General features: G+C 37.8%; 1 protein-coding gene across 8 annotated transcripts in view; it reads right to left on the reverse strand.

The window, feature by feature from the left end:
- Positions 1–16477, reverse strand: part of ulk4 (unc-51 like kinase 4) — a 75305-nt gene that overhangs the window by 6244 nt on the left and 52584 nt on the right. For 7 of the 8 annotated variants that reach the window (XR_006361060.1, XM_044034759.1, XM_044034758.1 and 4 more), the window contains 4 exons: positions 12758–12924; positions 10280–10381; positions 7473–7667; positions 1320–1408 (listed from right to left, as the gene is read on the reverse strand). Coding sequence is in view for 7 of the 8 variants with exons in the window: in XM_044034759.1 (XP_043890694.1) it covers positions 1320–1408; positions 7473–7667; positions 10280–10381; positions 12758–12924 (553 nt within the window). In the remaining variant the exon portion in view is untranslated. Of the gene's footprint in view, positions 1–1319; positions 1409–7472; positions 7668–10279; positions 10382–11672; positions 11873–12757; positions 12925–16477 lie in introns of those variants that run through there. The other variant, XM_044034762.1, reaches the window with a different exon arrangement.

Consider the following 16477-nt stretch of genomic DNA (forward strand, 5'->3'; position numbering starts at 1 on the left):
TGGCGTAAATATTGACCTTGTCAAGACCAGTGGTCCTCATGGAGAAGAAAGTCTAGTCCTGATGAGGCAGAACCTAATTTCTGAGCAACTGTTTAATAGGTTTTGGGCCAATATTTGAATTGTGGTGAGGCTGTCCAAATGAATGGAAGTTAATGAGAGTCCTTTTAAGGATAGTTGCACGAACCTGTGTGTGTGAGAGTGTAAGAGAGAGACAGAGAGGACGGCGGTCTTATACATCAAAAGATCAAACCCTGCATGGTCGGTCGCCCTCAAAGGGGGAAAATACATTCATCCCTGATTCTCATGAAAGGTGTACAGATACAGAGATACAGGTGTGTGTGTGTGTGTGTGCGTGTGTGTGCGTCCGTGTCAGTGATATTGATGAATATCTGTCCATTCACATGCACTGAAGAGAGTGAAGCTGAGAGCTTTCTGACCTTGGTCACAGAATAACATGCATCCTGGTCTGAATGTACCTGATGTGTTCCTGAATGCATCTTCAGATCCGTCTTTACAGGTATAAACACAAATCCATCTATGGGACACATTAAAGAGCACTCCCCATCTCTGCCATAACATCCAGCTGTGGCTTTTGCCTGCTCACGACGCACCCTTCTTGTCCTCTGACCCTCTGCAGTTTCAAAGTCATTTTTTTATTCTTATTTGTAGCTGCTGTCGCAAAATTAACACAAATGATTTCTTTATTCTTTGTTAAAATCTTTTTCTGGAATCAGAAATGTTTGTGAGTATTTGCACACAAAGTGGGTAAAACAAGATCACATGTGATTACAGGAGACACATCCAGGTGTAAACAGTGGCCTGAGTATCTGCATATATTTCTGACGTTAAACCAGAATTTCCATCTTCTTAGTCCCCACACAAACTTTGCATTTCAAAAGCTGTTAAACAAATGTTGTCTTAATTTAATATCTCAGCTCTTTGAGAGCAATTACGTTGACACTCTGCCTGGGCGGACGCTCACATCCTTTAGATCAACAGCTGGAAAAATATCCAACGTGTAAATGTGGGTTCAGACATGCATATAAATAATTTGATGAGGAACAGAGTGGGAGCAGACAAATACTCCAGAATTATTTAACACACACACACACACACACACTAGAGATGGAACTGAGCACCTATGCAGGCAGACACATATTACCCAGCTGCACACAGATGCACACTTTGACATCTAAAACAAGTCCTGCTTTGCCACAGCTGAATCATTTTGTATTGAGATCTTTGCAAAAAAAATATAAATGAAGTAAAAATGTATATGCATACACTTCAACAGCAGTCACACAAACATTAACACACACCTGTTGGATGTAGTTATATCCTGGAGCAAACCTGCTAACTCGGCCCATTCAGGACAATCTAGCCGAACGGATCCGTCTGTCGTCTGCACCTTTACAAAAAGAGAGAGTGAGGGGAAAACAAAGCAAGAGTAAGCAACAATAAAGAAGACATGGTCACATCAGTCTGCAGCTTAAAGGCAGTGGTCCACACTCAACAGAAGATGTGGTTAAGGCCCAATCTCATTCTCATTTTTAACCCCTACCTCCTTGTTGTTGTGGTGAGCCAAGCAACACATATTAGTTTTTTGACAGTAACATTAGTTTCCTTGGAGTTGATTAAAATGGGAAATATCTTATAGTCCTCCATTTGAAAATCTCGTTCAAGGATTCACACATACACCTAGCTAAAGCTAACTAAAAATCATTCTACGGAAAAGAAAACACACTCCAGAAGTGTAGCCTATTTTCTTTTTTCTTTTATTTGTCCAGTTTTTCCAACAATCACTTTGACACAGTTCACGTGGTATTACTAATCTGTCCTGGGTGATTTGAACAGCTCTGAACAGCACAGGTCTGAATGTGTCTTCAGTTTTGATCACAAAAACCTCACTGGCAGGTGGTTTGGAGACACGTGGCTGTTTCTTTCTTTAACATGTATGAAGACAATCCAACCTGGGAACACATTAAGGTGCCTCTTTAGTTTTCCAGTGAACTCAAATTAATCAGCCCCCACACAATGACTTATTTGTAGCTACCTTAACAATAAGATTAAAAACAGACTATTTTCTATCGATTAAAATCTTAATTCATGTAAACTCCTCCTAACTCTTTTTTCTCTCTCTCTCTCTCTGTCGGCCGGTCACTGATACACTGATGCATTACTCTCACAAACACACCCACACATTTGTACAGTCATGAACAGAAATGACATCAGTGTGTATTTGCAGGGCAGGAAAAAGACATTCAGTCAGAAGTGGTCACAGGTGGAGACACATCCAGGATGCATGTTACTTCCAGATGTGAACATGATGGATGTTAATATCAGGTGTGAATCAGGCCCACAATATTCACAATTTAGATTTTTTTTTGATGCATGACAATGTATTTCCTGTTCTCTTTTTAAGCTGAGGTGCTAAAACACGTGTTTCACAGCATCACAACAAAGTGAATATGTGGTAATGAACCTTATGAAGAAACACCAGTCTCAGTTCTTATGACTGAATCACCTCCTGAGTGACATCACACTCATTTGTCAGAGCAATTTCAAGTTAATAAAAGCGGTGAAAATCCAGTTTAATGTGCAAGCATACACACACAAAAATACATACATGCACTCTGTGTGACATACTGGCACCTTTTCTCACGAGTGCTCTAAGTTTTCTTTAATTGCTTTTGTTATTTGAGCTTTGTGTCGTCCTTAAAAACCTCCTCATAATTATGTAGATGTATGAATTTATTTCAACATCCTTCTAATTCACTTGTATACTTATTTCTGGATTTGAAAATTCTGCTCTCTCTCTTCACCAAATTTCTTCCCTACTTAATTTTTTTCTTCTATCTGTCACCCCTCTGGTTTTATTCATGTCCTGACAATAAAACCTGCTTGTAATATTGTAAAAAGGTGTGTGATGTGTGTTTGTGAATATTTACTGGAGTTGTTGGTGTGTGTGGGGTTTATTGGGTATGGACCAGTGTTTGGTCAATGTGCCGTCTCTGATCTCCGGTGACATCATCACCTCTGTCTCTGTGGTGACACAGCATGCTTGTTGCTAGGCAACGGGCTTAGGAGGAGGCAAAGATGCTCTCTTCACAAACACACACACACACACTCCCTTCTTCATCTCTACCTGACCCTGATTCTATAAAACTGACTCAAAGTCAGACAAATGAGCAAGCAGACACGTTGCCTCTCAGAAAGACAGCACAGTGCTGCTGTCACAGCAGATAATAAGTTCAAACGTGTGACAATGTACCTGACAGCGGTGTCTTTTTATTCATACATGATTAGGGCGTAAGATGTGTGTAAGTGAGTGAGTTAGACAGATTAGCGAGGAATTATTGTTTAAATTAGATTATAAAGTATTTATTGTCCCAGGGAGGCAATTAGGTTCGCAACAGTAGTCAGTACAACAATTAACACAATAAAATAAATGGAATATGAAACACCCAAGGTTTGTCATCATGTCACATACATCAGATCATATAAGCTCATTTAAAAATCTAGTCTATTTTTGTTCACCACACTGAGGTAGCCAAACCAACAGACTGGTGCAGACATCAATGTTAGAAGATGCTCAGGAAAACAACCATTCATACAAAAGATTGGTTAAAAATGGAAAAAAACCCTCATTAATGAAACGTGTTAAAAGACTAAACAAGACAGATAAAGCAGCAGCAGCAGCAGCACGAGTATGTGTTCTGTATACTGCAGTTGAAACAGCGAAGTTCCTATCATGTCCTGCACTCATTTACCCTTAGTGTCCATACATACAGTGTGTAGTGATGACTTCATCAGCAATCATGACACTAAAGAAATCAAGTTTGAAGAATGGGATGACGATTCCAGATATTTTTACATTTAGTCACTGGTCAAACGTACCCCATCTACATTTTTCTGTCTTCAACATTCAAAAGTATCTCCATATAACTAATAAATAATAATATGGCTCAAATGTGGATCTTGAGTTCAATTCACAGCACCCTGGCCTTAGAGACGTGGCATGGAAACAAGCACTGACACTGGGCAACTGATTGATGGATAAATAAACTATCTAACTAATTAATCAAATGAATAAATGCATGTGGTTTCCAGCTTGAATATGGAAAAGGTCACAATAATTGGACATATGGTTTGACATTTTAGAAAACAACACTGAGATATTTCAGCCTAAGGAAATGAGGAAGCTTCTTGACAAAAGTGTGAGATTAACAAGCAGTATGACAGGACAATGTAAGCAACAACAACGACAACAATGTGCTTTTCCTCATGGATTCAGTCTCGTCACACAGTATGACACTGTTTAGACAAAAATACTCTGGCAATCCACATTATTTCTGCTGGACAGGCTATTGTGAGTGAAATGGATTTGAGGAAGATATGAATTGTGCAAATATATTGAGGGACCAGTCACAGAGTACAAGTAATTCAGTGTTTCTCAAGGCTGACTGTGTAATAATTAAAAAAAATAACACTGACAAATCAAACTGCTCAAAAAAGGAAGAAATAAATTCCTCTTTCTCAAATAATTCCATCTGAATCCCATTTTTATTAAATTAGCATTCCCCTTTAAGATCTTCCATGTTGCAACAGACGAAAAAAAGACAAGTTGAAAATTTCACTAATTCACTCTTGATTCATTCTCCTTCACTCCCCTCTTGCAGTTTCCAAGCTATTAGTGGGATCTTTGATTGAGATTAACAGAACCCTGAAATCAATGAAAGAAAATTAAAAAGCCTTTTTTGAAGGGCAGGCACTTGTGTGTGTGTGTGTGTGTGTGTGTCATTGTGTTTCTGCCTGTGAAAAAGGATGTTGCGTATAAGGAGTGTCTCTTGTATTCTTTCAAAGCCACAAATTGCTCTCTTCCAACAGAGTGGCTGATTGACAGCAAGATTTGAAAAAAACCCAATTTAGTAAATGGTTAGATGTAGATTTGTATTATTTTTCTTTTAAAAGTTTAGCTTCTGGACTCCAGTGGAAAAAAAAAGTGAGGTTGCGGAATAGCACTGCAGAGAGTAAAACTTTCACACTCTAACTCAGAGTTTTGTGTATGTTGCTCAGGGTGACGAGCAGGAGAGAGAATACACATCTCCATGTTACTGTAGCTGTTAGCATAGTGGGTAATGAGGGAGTTTGCACATGAGGACAAATTTGTTTCAGCAGACAGAAAGAGGTGAGTCTGTGAGATGGTGTGTGACAGAGAAGAATTTGTGTGTGTGTGTGGGTGGTTGGTTCAGGTGGTGGGATCTAATTAGTGAGTGGAATCAAAAAATACACACACACAATCTTGCACACACACAAACTCACTCTTTGCCTCACACACACTCACACATAAACACATAACTCAAAATATTAGGTAGCTTCCAGGCACAGACTTCAGTCAGATCATATGATCTCAGGGTGACAGCTGACCTTGTGTATACAGATTATTATTACTATTTTACGACCCCGCAGCAAAGCCAGAACTTTAGCAATGTACTTTTCATAATTCATGGTGGTCTACAGCAAAATCATTGCAATTTCTCTCAAACTTGGTCATGTTGACTTTTTAGAGGGATTTTCACTGGGCTGTCCGCTCCAAACACACCTGGCTTCTGTTTTAACCAACTGCTGAAACTGATTTTGTGCCATTCTGCAAAGCCCCGGATTAAACAAACATTCTGGCTACATTTGTAAAGCATCCAAAATCAACTCTTTTTTAAAAAATAATTTATTCTCAGAGTATCTGGCGTGGCAGCTTTAGTGTGCATGGGTAAGTTTAGGTGACCACAACTTTAGTTTAAGGTCAGAGAAATGCTGCCATCATGGTTTGAAAACACAAGTATCTCTTGCTGGCCTGAGAAAGTATACAGACTATGGGGCTTTGGTGTCAAAGCAAAGTGCTTTATTGTCCAGATGGTGCAGAAACAGCATACATAGTCATTTCTGTGTTGGCATTGCATGTGTATGTTTTACTGCACAACCAGTCAATGTGAATTTATTTACTTGAAAAGCTAATCTACAGATTGTATACCAAACTTGAAGTCGGAGTCCTTGTCTGATGCCATATGTGTCTCTGCTCAGTATTTTACTGGCAGTTTAAGTATGTGTCTCATTGGCATTTTAATTTAAGTGCAAATTTGGTTTGTGCCATTTAATTGTTGTGCATCAGTTAGGACAGAAACTTGGGTCCTCATTAAAATGTGTCTATTTCTAGTTCGAGTGCTGTCGCTGCATCGATTTTACTAATTTAACGAGGTTGAAATCATTTTCTATAAAACACACTCCTCACTAAATCTCCACCTGCTCTGGTACAATATACGCTTAGAGGCAGCCTTCTTTGGCTTGTACTACAAATCATTCTGACTATCAGACAAAAATTGGACTGACACTCAAACAGTGACAGGCTGATACAAACAGACAAGTTTTCTCCCTCGCTGTCTTGCTCCCTCTGTCAGTCAAGTTTAAGTGAAACTATACTCTATTTTCAGAACAGCAACATAGCAAGGCCTATTCTTTTGCTGTGTGTGTGTGTGTGTGTGTGTGTGTCCTCCATCTGATCTGATCATTCTGCAGTGGTGACAGTTATTATTTCCACAAGATTCTTCAATCAAATATGTTTCAGTGGTGAATTATGACCAGTACTGGCAGCTGAAAACGGATCACATATGGAGAGAAAAAAAGGTTCTATTTAAGGTCCAGCGTGTAACATTTAGGGTTTATCGGCATAAATTGAATATATCACTTGTAGGTATGTTTTTAGTGTAAGTGTAGAATCACTTTAAAATAAAATAATTTAGTTTTTATAGCTTTAGAATAAGCCTTTTTATGGACTTTTTCAAACATTAGAAGAAACGAATGACCGTGAATGATTTGATTTGCTTGTGAATGTAAAATTTGATCTTCTTAATGTTTGAAAAAAAACAAACTTCTTAAAAAAAAACCCTACTTTTACGCAAGTTTCGGCCTCCATATTTCGACAGCAGCTTGAATGGACAAAAGGAGTCCCCGTTTTGGCACTTTTCCATTATACCTTTCTAGCATGGCTTGGCGCAACTCTACTCGGTCTTTTTGCTTTTCCATTAGGGATAGTACCTGGTACCGACACTAAAATGTGACGTCGGTAGACTGCTGGCCACTGATTGGCAGCAAGTGTCGTCACTGGATGAGTCACGAGCACAGTGTCCGACACAAGAATCAAAGCGAACAATGCCCAACTGTAGATGAGTTAAAAAGACTGAAAACATGTGTTGATCTCCAACATTTAGCAAGGAAATTTCCAAAACCTCAGCATGTAACAGAGGAGTCTGGTGTATAATGAACTGCATAATGTGGCATTTGTTAGAATCTGCAGTCTCACCTTTAGATGTCACCTATTCTTACTCACTGGACGTTTGACAAGTGAAACAAGTGACTTTTTGGCAAAGATGTTGCATAATGTTGACCAGTGTCTGTCTGTGAACACACACTGAACTCACCAGTCGTTTGATGATCCTGAGTGTGATGCGATGTATTCGGGTGGACTCTGTGTGCATGCGTGTGCGCAGCACATGGGAGAAGCTTTTCAAGCAGGAGGGTGACAGACAGTCGTGACCCTCTCCACCATACAGCTGGACCAACAGGGAAAGACACTGAATAGATTCCTCCCACACCTCTTGGTTTTTAGAGAAGAGCTAGAAAAACAAATGTAGACCCAGACGGTGAGTGAGTATCCTATGCTAGTAAAATCCTAGTAAAAATTAAATGCATTATTTGCTTTTGAAAACTTTTGAAAACTAATTGAAAAAAATACTGAACACATATTAATAAATTTTTCGCTACTCTAAACAAAAACATCCAACATGGATTGATGAAATAAACATACATTTAAAAACAAATAATATTTTAAATAAATGTAAACACATACAGTAAATAAAAAACACTGTGGTATCTATCATTGCAGTTGTCGAACCAATTCTCTTCTCATTTCTCTGCCCACCAAGTAGTTGGAGTTTGAGGGGGGATTTAGAGTACAACGTGCTGAGCTGCCATAATGAGGGGAAAATATTATTATTTTTAAATCAATTTTGGTGTGGTGATGACAATACATTACTGATATACTCCATGTACAATACAGTCCTACTGTGGGCCATGGGCTGAAAAAAAGATAATTAAGCAACTTAATTCTCATTCTCTTCCAGGTGTATTTACAGTACATAATATAAATATATTTAAATAAAATTAAACCTGAAATTAATTTAAACTATGAGATTACATATTTACACACATAATTACTGTTTTAAAGAAAATGCTCCTGAGATTGAATTAACAATTAAAGCTCCAGTGCGTAACTTGTGTGGCCCTCCTACTTGATCTTCCAACAAGAGTTCATCCATCTACAAGCACAATCTACCTCTGAAACCTTTCGTGAGCACTTCTTAGTGATATTTTTCTTAACCGCACTTTTCATCTTGCCTCCATCAGGTGTGATGTGATATAAACCACTTCCTGAGTCAATGTGGGGGGGACCCGAGAATGGCACACAGCTAAACTGATAAATACAGAAATAGCTGCATGGAGGTGACAAGCCTCAATTAGCAACATATGAACTCATTTGGAAATGGCTTAAATATTGATATTGAAATGAGATTCATTCCTGTTTAAAAGTTACACACCACAACTTCAAAAGTCACGGCATGTGACACCTAGAATGTTGTCCTCAGTTCCAGCAGTATTTTGATTAACAGGACATTTTGCAGAAACAATACAGTTGTCTACGGCAATGTATATATATTTATTATTCATTTAAAGTCCATATTTAAACCTGTGTGCTTGTAATATGAGCACATTTTGAAGCTTTAATATTACTTCATCCACATTGACACTTCAGCTCTCTCTATCCCACTAATACCCAATGGGTCAAAAGGGCTAAGCAGAGGCCGGGGGAGTGTCAGCTGCCCCTTAAACCTCTCCTCAACAACCAGACACAGACACACACACATGCACACACAGACTCTCACTCAACCCTCAATGGGTCAAGTATAAGTAAAACCCTCTATATTGTGTCCCTTGAGACCCCTCTCCTCCTCCCACTCGCCCTTTCTTTCCCCACATCCTAAACTTCCCTGAATGCTTCACAGCCCCCTCTCTTTTGAATGGAGTCTCTCAATCTTTGCATTTCATCATCGCAGCCACATTTCATTCCTTGTGTTGTGGACATTTTCCACAACTTACATTCTCTTCTCAAATCCTTATTATACTTATTTTCTCATCTAAAATGGATTTCTAAAATGCACAAATCAGTTTGGGAATCAGATTTTACCTCTATATCATAATTCTATGGTTGTGGGAGCAGACTGAGGAAGGATTCATTCTTCATCACAGTTATTCTTTCATATCCTATTTTGAGTAATTTAATCCTCAGTGGTGCATGTTGTGTAAGAAAGTGTGGATGTGATAACATTTTTCATATTTCTCTCAGCAGACTCTTATCTCCCTGCTTTTAGATTACATCAACTTCTCTGTAAGTACTTGCAGATATAAGACCCCTTTGTGTAGAATTATGGGATTAATAATTATAATAACTGCAGAAACACACTCAGATAATAAGCTTTGTTAAACAGTGAGGTGAAGAACACTGCATTTATTCAATATAACATCCTGATAGTGAAATCACAACAGAGAAATTAAACAGAGCTAGCTGAACAAATTAAAGATATTACAAACATGACAGTGTATTGAAAGATTGCTTGACTAAATTCATTACAGTCTATGTTTATTAGTAGAGCTAATATTTTTGTTAATAATTCCATTTTGTTTTTCAAGTGTCAAATTATTTTTTTAAATGCTGAAAATGAAACATCTAATTATAACATGACAGATGGTTAATAAATTTATCTTGTGTGTGACAATTAAATTAATTAACAGTTGTAATTCTCTTTACAGTTTGATATCCTGTACTTAAATTAGAACTATAACAAAGTTTTTCTAACTAATCTGTGAAAACAAAACCTTAAGGATTTAAATATAAGGTGGTTGTGACTGTGGGCGTGAGCAAATTGATGAAAAGCGCATCTAAGTTATTACTTTTCCATGAGTACTTGTATATTTTCACATTTCAAATTTTACTTTTGAGAAAAACTTGTACTTAGACAACTTGTACTCTTCTCTTTTTGTATCTCTGTCTCATTTCCCTGCATAAATAAGAATGTTTTCACATCCTGTCTCTCTGTAGACACACAATATATGGACATGCACACATACACACTTCTGCACAACACACAGGCTGTATGAGTGTTGGTCTCACCATGTGAATGAGGTGAGTGCTGAGTTGGCTCAGGGGTCTGTTGGCCAGGAGCAGCTTCTCTGCTGCCTCCATCTCTGCTGCTGGACAAGATAGCCTCTGGCTCTATACACACACACACACACACACACACACACACACACACACACACACACACACAGACAGGCCACACACACACACACACAGATGGGCGCACACACACACACACGTTAAATCATTTATAGAGATTTGACAGTCAATAATGATGGATCCAGAGACCTGCCAAGACAGATTCTGACAGACTGAGACAGACACGGAAAGACACACTGATACATAGACTAAAGGAGGAAGTAGTTTTCTTGCATACACTGAGTTATTTTAATCCCTCTTGTCTTTAACACAATGTTTGTTAAGATCAACTGTATCCCAAAGTTAGTTTACATTTGAAAAACTTCTCTTAATACAGTGCTCCATTTATGTTGCTCTTAAAGAGAGGTTATTTACACTGAACTGAACTGAACAAGCCTTCATATTGCCGTCCCTGCTGTGTGTGATTTCGGACAGCATGCTGTCCAGAATCAGAAGCGTGATGTGTAACGCAGCAATGTTAGTGTCTGGCCTGTTGTTCGCTCCAGCTCTGTGACCACCTCATCTGCCAGCATAAAGACTTTTTTCTCCTTACACTCCACCATCACTTACCTTTTAGCCTCTCTGTAACTCACTTTGGCTTATTTTAGTTCAGTTCATATGTACTTCAGGCCAATTAGCAGGAGAATAATTGACACCAATTTTCCTTTCTCCCAAAGTCACTTCTGCTTTGTTAAACTGTCTTTCCATTTTTCTGAAGTATATTTAAAATCTCTCCCTCTTTCTGTCTGTCTTGACCAACAGAGCAATAGTTTGGGGAGAGTGGTCTAGTCACATTCTCTCTCCTTATCAGACCTTATTACCCAAATGAATTTGGTTTGGGCAGAAGTTCTGTTTTAATGAGCTTTGCATTTCTTGAAGAATTGATTTCCACATTCGGCTAGCCCCCCCCCCATCTCTATCTAACTCTCCAATCCTTCCCTCAACCTCTTCTGTCCTTCTCTCTTCCACTCAGTCTTCTACCCTGCCTCCTTTTTAGCCCCCTCGTCTTAGCATTAATATGTATGTTTTGTGCTGGGGTGCACACTATGGGGAGATGGGGGGCTGGTGTGTGTATGTGAGCATATGTGAGTGTGTGTGTGTCTGTGTGTAGGGAGGAGAGCTGAGGACAAAGCCAGTGGTGATAATGAGGCCGCAGGGACATCGCCAGACAGGCCCCTCTATGCACGCCTGAGTATGAGTATGTGTGTGCATGTGCCAGTGTGTGTGTGTGTGTGTGTGTGTGTGTGTGTGTGCACATGTGGCCCAGTGAATCCAGACATCATCAGCTTTCTCCTGAGTCCACAACTTCAATATTGCAGTGGCTTAAACCTGCTAGCCTCCACTGCACACATCAATGGCCATACACTCACAAACAAACTCACACATACACACATATGCCTTCAGGGACACAATACAGGGACAACATTTTTTGGGAGCTCACTTTGCTTTGTGATTCTCTTGGTGATTCGGTGCTCAGCAGAGATGAAACTGATAAATAGTGAAGAATCAATGTGGTAAATACACCAGACCATGAGGACCAATATAATATGATACAGCAAAACAAGCTAGCACTTAACAATTGTTTAAAAATATTACCAAACACAGGCAGGTCCTTGAGGATTTATTTGCAAAGGCTGTAGCAATGCAGAACAGAAAACTGCAGTTATAAATTTGTGAAGATATTGGTTTGTTACTTGAAGGCATACATTGCCATCATTTTTATATTTTCTCTACAGATAGTTTGAGATAATCAATGCAGAGAACAACAGAGCTGGGATATCATTCATATTAATTTCAAATAATAATAATAATTTTTGCTCATGAAATTACAAACAAATTAGTGGAAGAAACATGTATTTATCTCTAGTTTGTTGAGTTACTCAGAAATCAATTTATTTTTTTCAAAAAGTATTTTGATGTAGTAACTGGCCACAATCACTGGGAATAGACCATTATAGTGAGTTTATTGATCTTAATAACTGTGGATGAGTCACATCCAATTCTGGCTCTTGGGGTGATGTTATGGCTTTATTTTGTATTTTCAGTTTCATCATGTTTTTACCTCTGGAAGCTGTAAGATTACCTGGCCTGCCCAAATCAGCTTCATCTTTGTCTAATTATCTATCCTCCTATGACTGTATATATATATATGTATATATATATATATATATATATATATATATATATATATATATATATATATGTATATGTATATATATATATATTATATATATATACACACATATATATATACACACACACACACACACATATATATATATATATACATATATAGACATATATATATATACATATGACTGAGTCATGTATTTTGAGTTGAATCAGTGCGCTCTAGACATTGAATCTTGATACCTTGAGTGCAGAGCGAACAACAAGTGACGTCCGTTTCAATATGTTGTGAAGCAGTTCCAGAAGAGCTTGTAACACAAGGTGGTCAGTCTTCCGCATGGCGTGCTCTTCTCCAGCCTGGTGGACCACTGCAGCTTCTGAGAGAGTATTAACAACCACCTCTATTAGGCCTGTGCAGTGGAAAAGAGAAAAAGCATGAGAAGGCTATTGCTGACCTGCTAGGCTTTGTTCAATCCTGGTGAAATGTCAAAGATCAGTCTGTTTAGACAGCTCAGACCACAGGTCACTAAAAGGCGGACAGCGGTCTGGCCCCTGACCCATATGCTGTCCTATTCGGATCAATCAAAAACCTAATTTCCTCATTGACTTCTACACAAATTTAGTTATTTTTGCAAACTGGAGAAAGTCTTAGTAGTGGTTCAATATATTCTTGTTTCCTAGTTGGCTTCAGGAGGAACCCTGGAAGACATTTTTTTATAAAACAGTCCAAACCCATGTCATATTGTTTAAGTGAGCATCCTATTAGAAAAATAATAATAAAATATCAAAATCAGTTCTGTAAACAAGTCCATACCTTTAGTAAGATAACATCATAAATTGTAACCAAACAAACCAACAAACAACCAATACACCTCTCTGGTTCATGTAACTCTGAGGTATAAAGAATAACATGAGCCTGTGTAAATGTTTGTAACTACAGGCTCTGCTTTGACTCATGTGTAGATCGATAGCTCCTGTACAAGATGAGTGACTCTCTCCTTTATCAGTCAATCAGCATTTTACTGTGACCAACTTTCTAAGAAGAAAAACAACCTAAATGTGGCTTTTCATTTTTTAAATAAGACTTATGCCGAGCAGAATTCTTCAGTCATGTATCAACACACACAATGGTATCACAGAAACAATTCAAGCAGAGTCCAGTTAATATCTAAAAATAAAAATCTGTTCTATTCTGCATATCACCTTTCTTTCCTCTCATCTAACTCGGTTCCTTCCGAGAAAACTGTCCATTGGAGAACATATTTTAGAACTGGTAGCCCTTGCTAAGCCATGAATAATATTCACTCACTGAAGTGCAAACCCATGTTCCTCATTATTTTCACATGACACAGAAGATACTGTGCATTTTGCTGGCGTATTTGTGTAGTACGTAGTGGACATGTGTCCTGAGGCATTCTTACCTATCATTTCTCAAAATTACAGCAAGATAGATTTTATCCAAACTAGGTTGACATGACAGGAGCATTCTAAAAAAAGAACACTATGCTAATATTTAGGCTGTCCAAGTCGAAAGTCGCATTTCTATGCACAGTAAAAGTAACAGTTAAATAACAAATAACTGAATCACTGTCTTCACTGGGGACATCCAGGTTATTTTCTATTGATCCAATAGATCTTTATTTAGAAAGTTTGTGTTTATTCTTGCGAGTGAGTGTAACACTGCAGGCACTAGAAAGCTATTATGTGAGACTTCTGTCAGTGAGATGTAATGTTACTTTGTCAAGTGTCCTTATAAATTAAAGAAGCACACTGCTTTGGACTGTTTAGTCATACAAAGAGCATCTTCTGTTAATGTGATCTGACAAGGCTGTCGTGTTTAAACGTAAAATGTTCTACATAGTTTCTTATATACAGTATAATATACATCATTCTGTTTATGTATTTCGAGTACAGGAGTAGTGGGCAGTACCTACAATATCTACACCCGGAGAGCAATAGGGGTTGGGTACTTTGCTCAAGGAAACCCCGACCCCGGCCTTGAACTGTCTCGGAATTTGAATCGGCAACCATCTGAGTAAAAGCCCAATTCCCTTCCATTCAGCCATGGGCTGCTTAATAGAAAGATATTGAAACTAATTATCTATCATGCATACAAATTTTATGGAATATAATTGGTACATATTTGGTGAGTTAGTGTGGATACAACCACATGATATTAAATTAACACAAAGTAATACATGGACTAAACTATTTCTTTGCTCAAAATAATCATTTGATTGAATTTAACTATTATGGCTCACTGATCTTAAAAACATAACGACCAGAAGAGACATTTGGATCTTTATCAGTACTACAAAAAGGATGTGATTACATCAACTTAAAGCAAATCAGAGTCTATAATGAAGTTTGAAGTAATGAAGATTGATGGATGGATTTTACGATCGTCTATCGTATTTAAAAGGCTCATTTATGCATACTTGACCCGCTGTGGCTATCTTTGATGAAATCCTACTCGCAAGCTGCTGCTGCAGTGAATCCAAACTAACTTTTAGTTTAAGGGTTTGCATTTAACAGCTTCCTAAATTAAGCGGCACAAAGATAAAGCACATAGAGATATCCAGGCAATGCACTCAGCATGAACAGTTCAAAACATTCAGTGTAAAATAACTTGTAATGTGAGCTCTGATTATCCCTTTATAAAGCCTAAACCCAACTATTATTTAACTGTCATCTTTCTTTAATTATAAACTTATATTAATATAATTAAGATTAGTATATTCAATGTCTGCCATAAACCCCCCATAATTTTACAAACTGGACCTTTAAAGCTATCTTTGACCATTGACCCAAAAAATCAAAATTTCTGCAAATGGGGGCACATTTTATCTGACAAACCATGACAAATTAATTGTTCTTTAATTTCAAATGCATGCATACATAGCTCACATAGCCTTTCACTGTAGATACATTTAAGCTGTATATAATGCTTTGTATTTATGTAGCACTTTCCTATTCTTTATGACCACTCGAAGCTGTTTTATACTACTTTTTGCAATCACCCGTACACACACATTCCATACAACCAATGAACTGTATATGCAGCACCTTGTCTGTCACACCTCTATTCACATGCTGCTGGCACGGCCGTCAGGAGTTACTTGGGTTTAAATGTCTACCCAGCAGAAAGATGACCCACTCTACCACTGAACCACAGCCACCTGAAAGACCCCCTACAGCTAGACATAAAACTTGCAAAAGAATTGGACCCATCATGGGATACAGTATCTGCATGTCTGTGTGCTGGTGTGTTTGTAGCTATAGTAATTAGGAATATTGCTCTCACTGACAGGTATGAGAGTGAACACCACTGTGGTCTGTCCTATTTTGGAGTTTGGACTTAAACTAGGTTAAAAATAGACATTTCACAATGCTTTGCAATTTCATCTATTTATAAACCACTGTAAAATAAGTTCTATTGAAAGAGAATGAATAAGAATGGATACTGAGTAAAAAAGTAAAACCCTCATTAAACAGATTACATGCAGTTTCAGTTGATTTACATAGAACTCAACCATAGTATGTAGAAAGTACCTATCCTATCCTATCTATACGATTACCTCTATCATAGATTTAATTTTAAACATACAACATGTAATGCCCTTCAATATATACTAATCAATTCAACATTACTTAACCCATAATAATAAAATGTAAAAACATATTTTGGATATTATGTAAATTAATTAAAAATTAAAAACTGAAATTGGTAACTACACAGGGTAAATCAGACTCTTTAATCAATACTTTGTAAAAAAGCCCCTTTGGCAGAAATTGCAGAGTTGAGTCTGGTTGAGTATGTATAAGCTCTGTGCTCTTGGATTTAAATGCATAAATATATGAGCAGGCTGCATACCCTCAAGACACAGAGCATAACAAGTTAAATTTACTGTCAAAACTGTCGTATTGATTGACTGATTACAAAGTGTCAAATTGGAAGGTGCT

Source organism: Solea senegalensis, linkage group LG9 (genome assembly GCF_019176455.1).
Source record: "Solea senegalensis isolate Sse05_10M linkage group LG9, IFAPA_SoseM_1, whole genome shotgun sequence".
Taxonomy (NCBI): domain Eukaryota; kingdom Metazoa; phylum Chordata; class Actinopteri; order Pleuronectiformes; family Soleidae; genus Solea; species Solea senegalensis.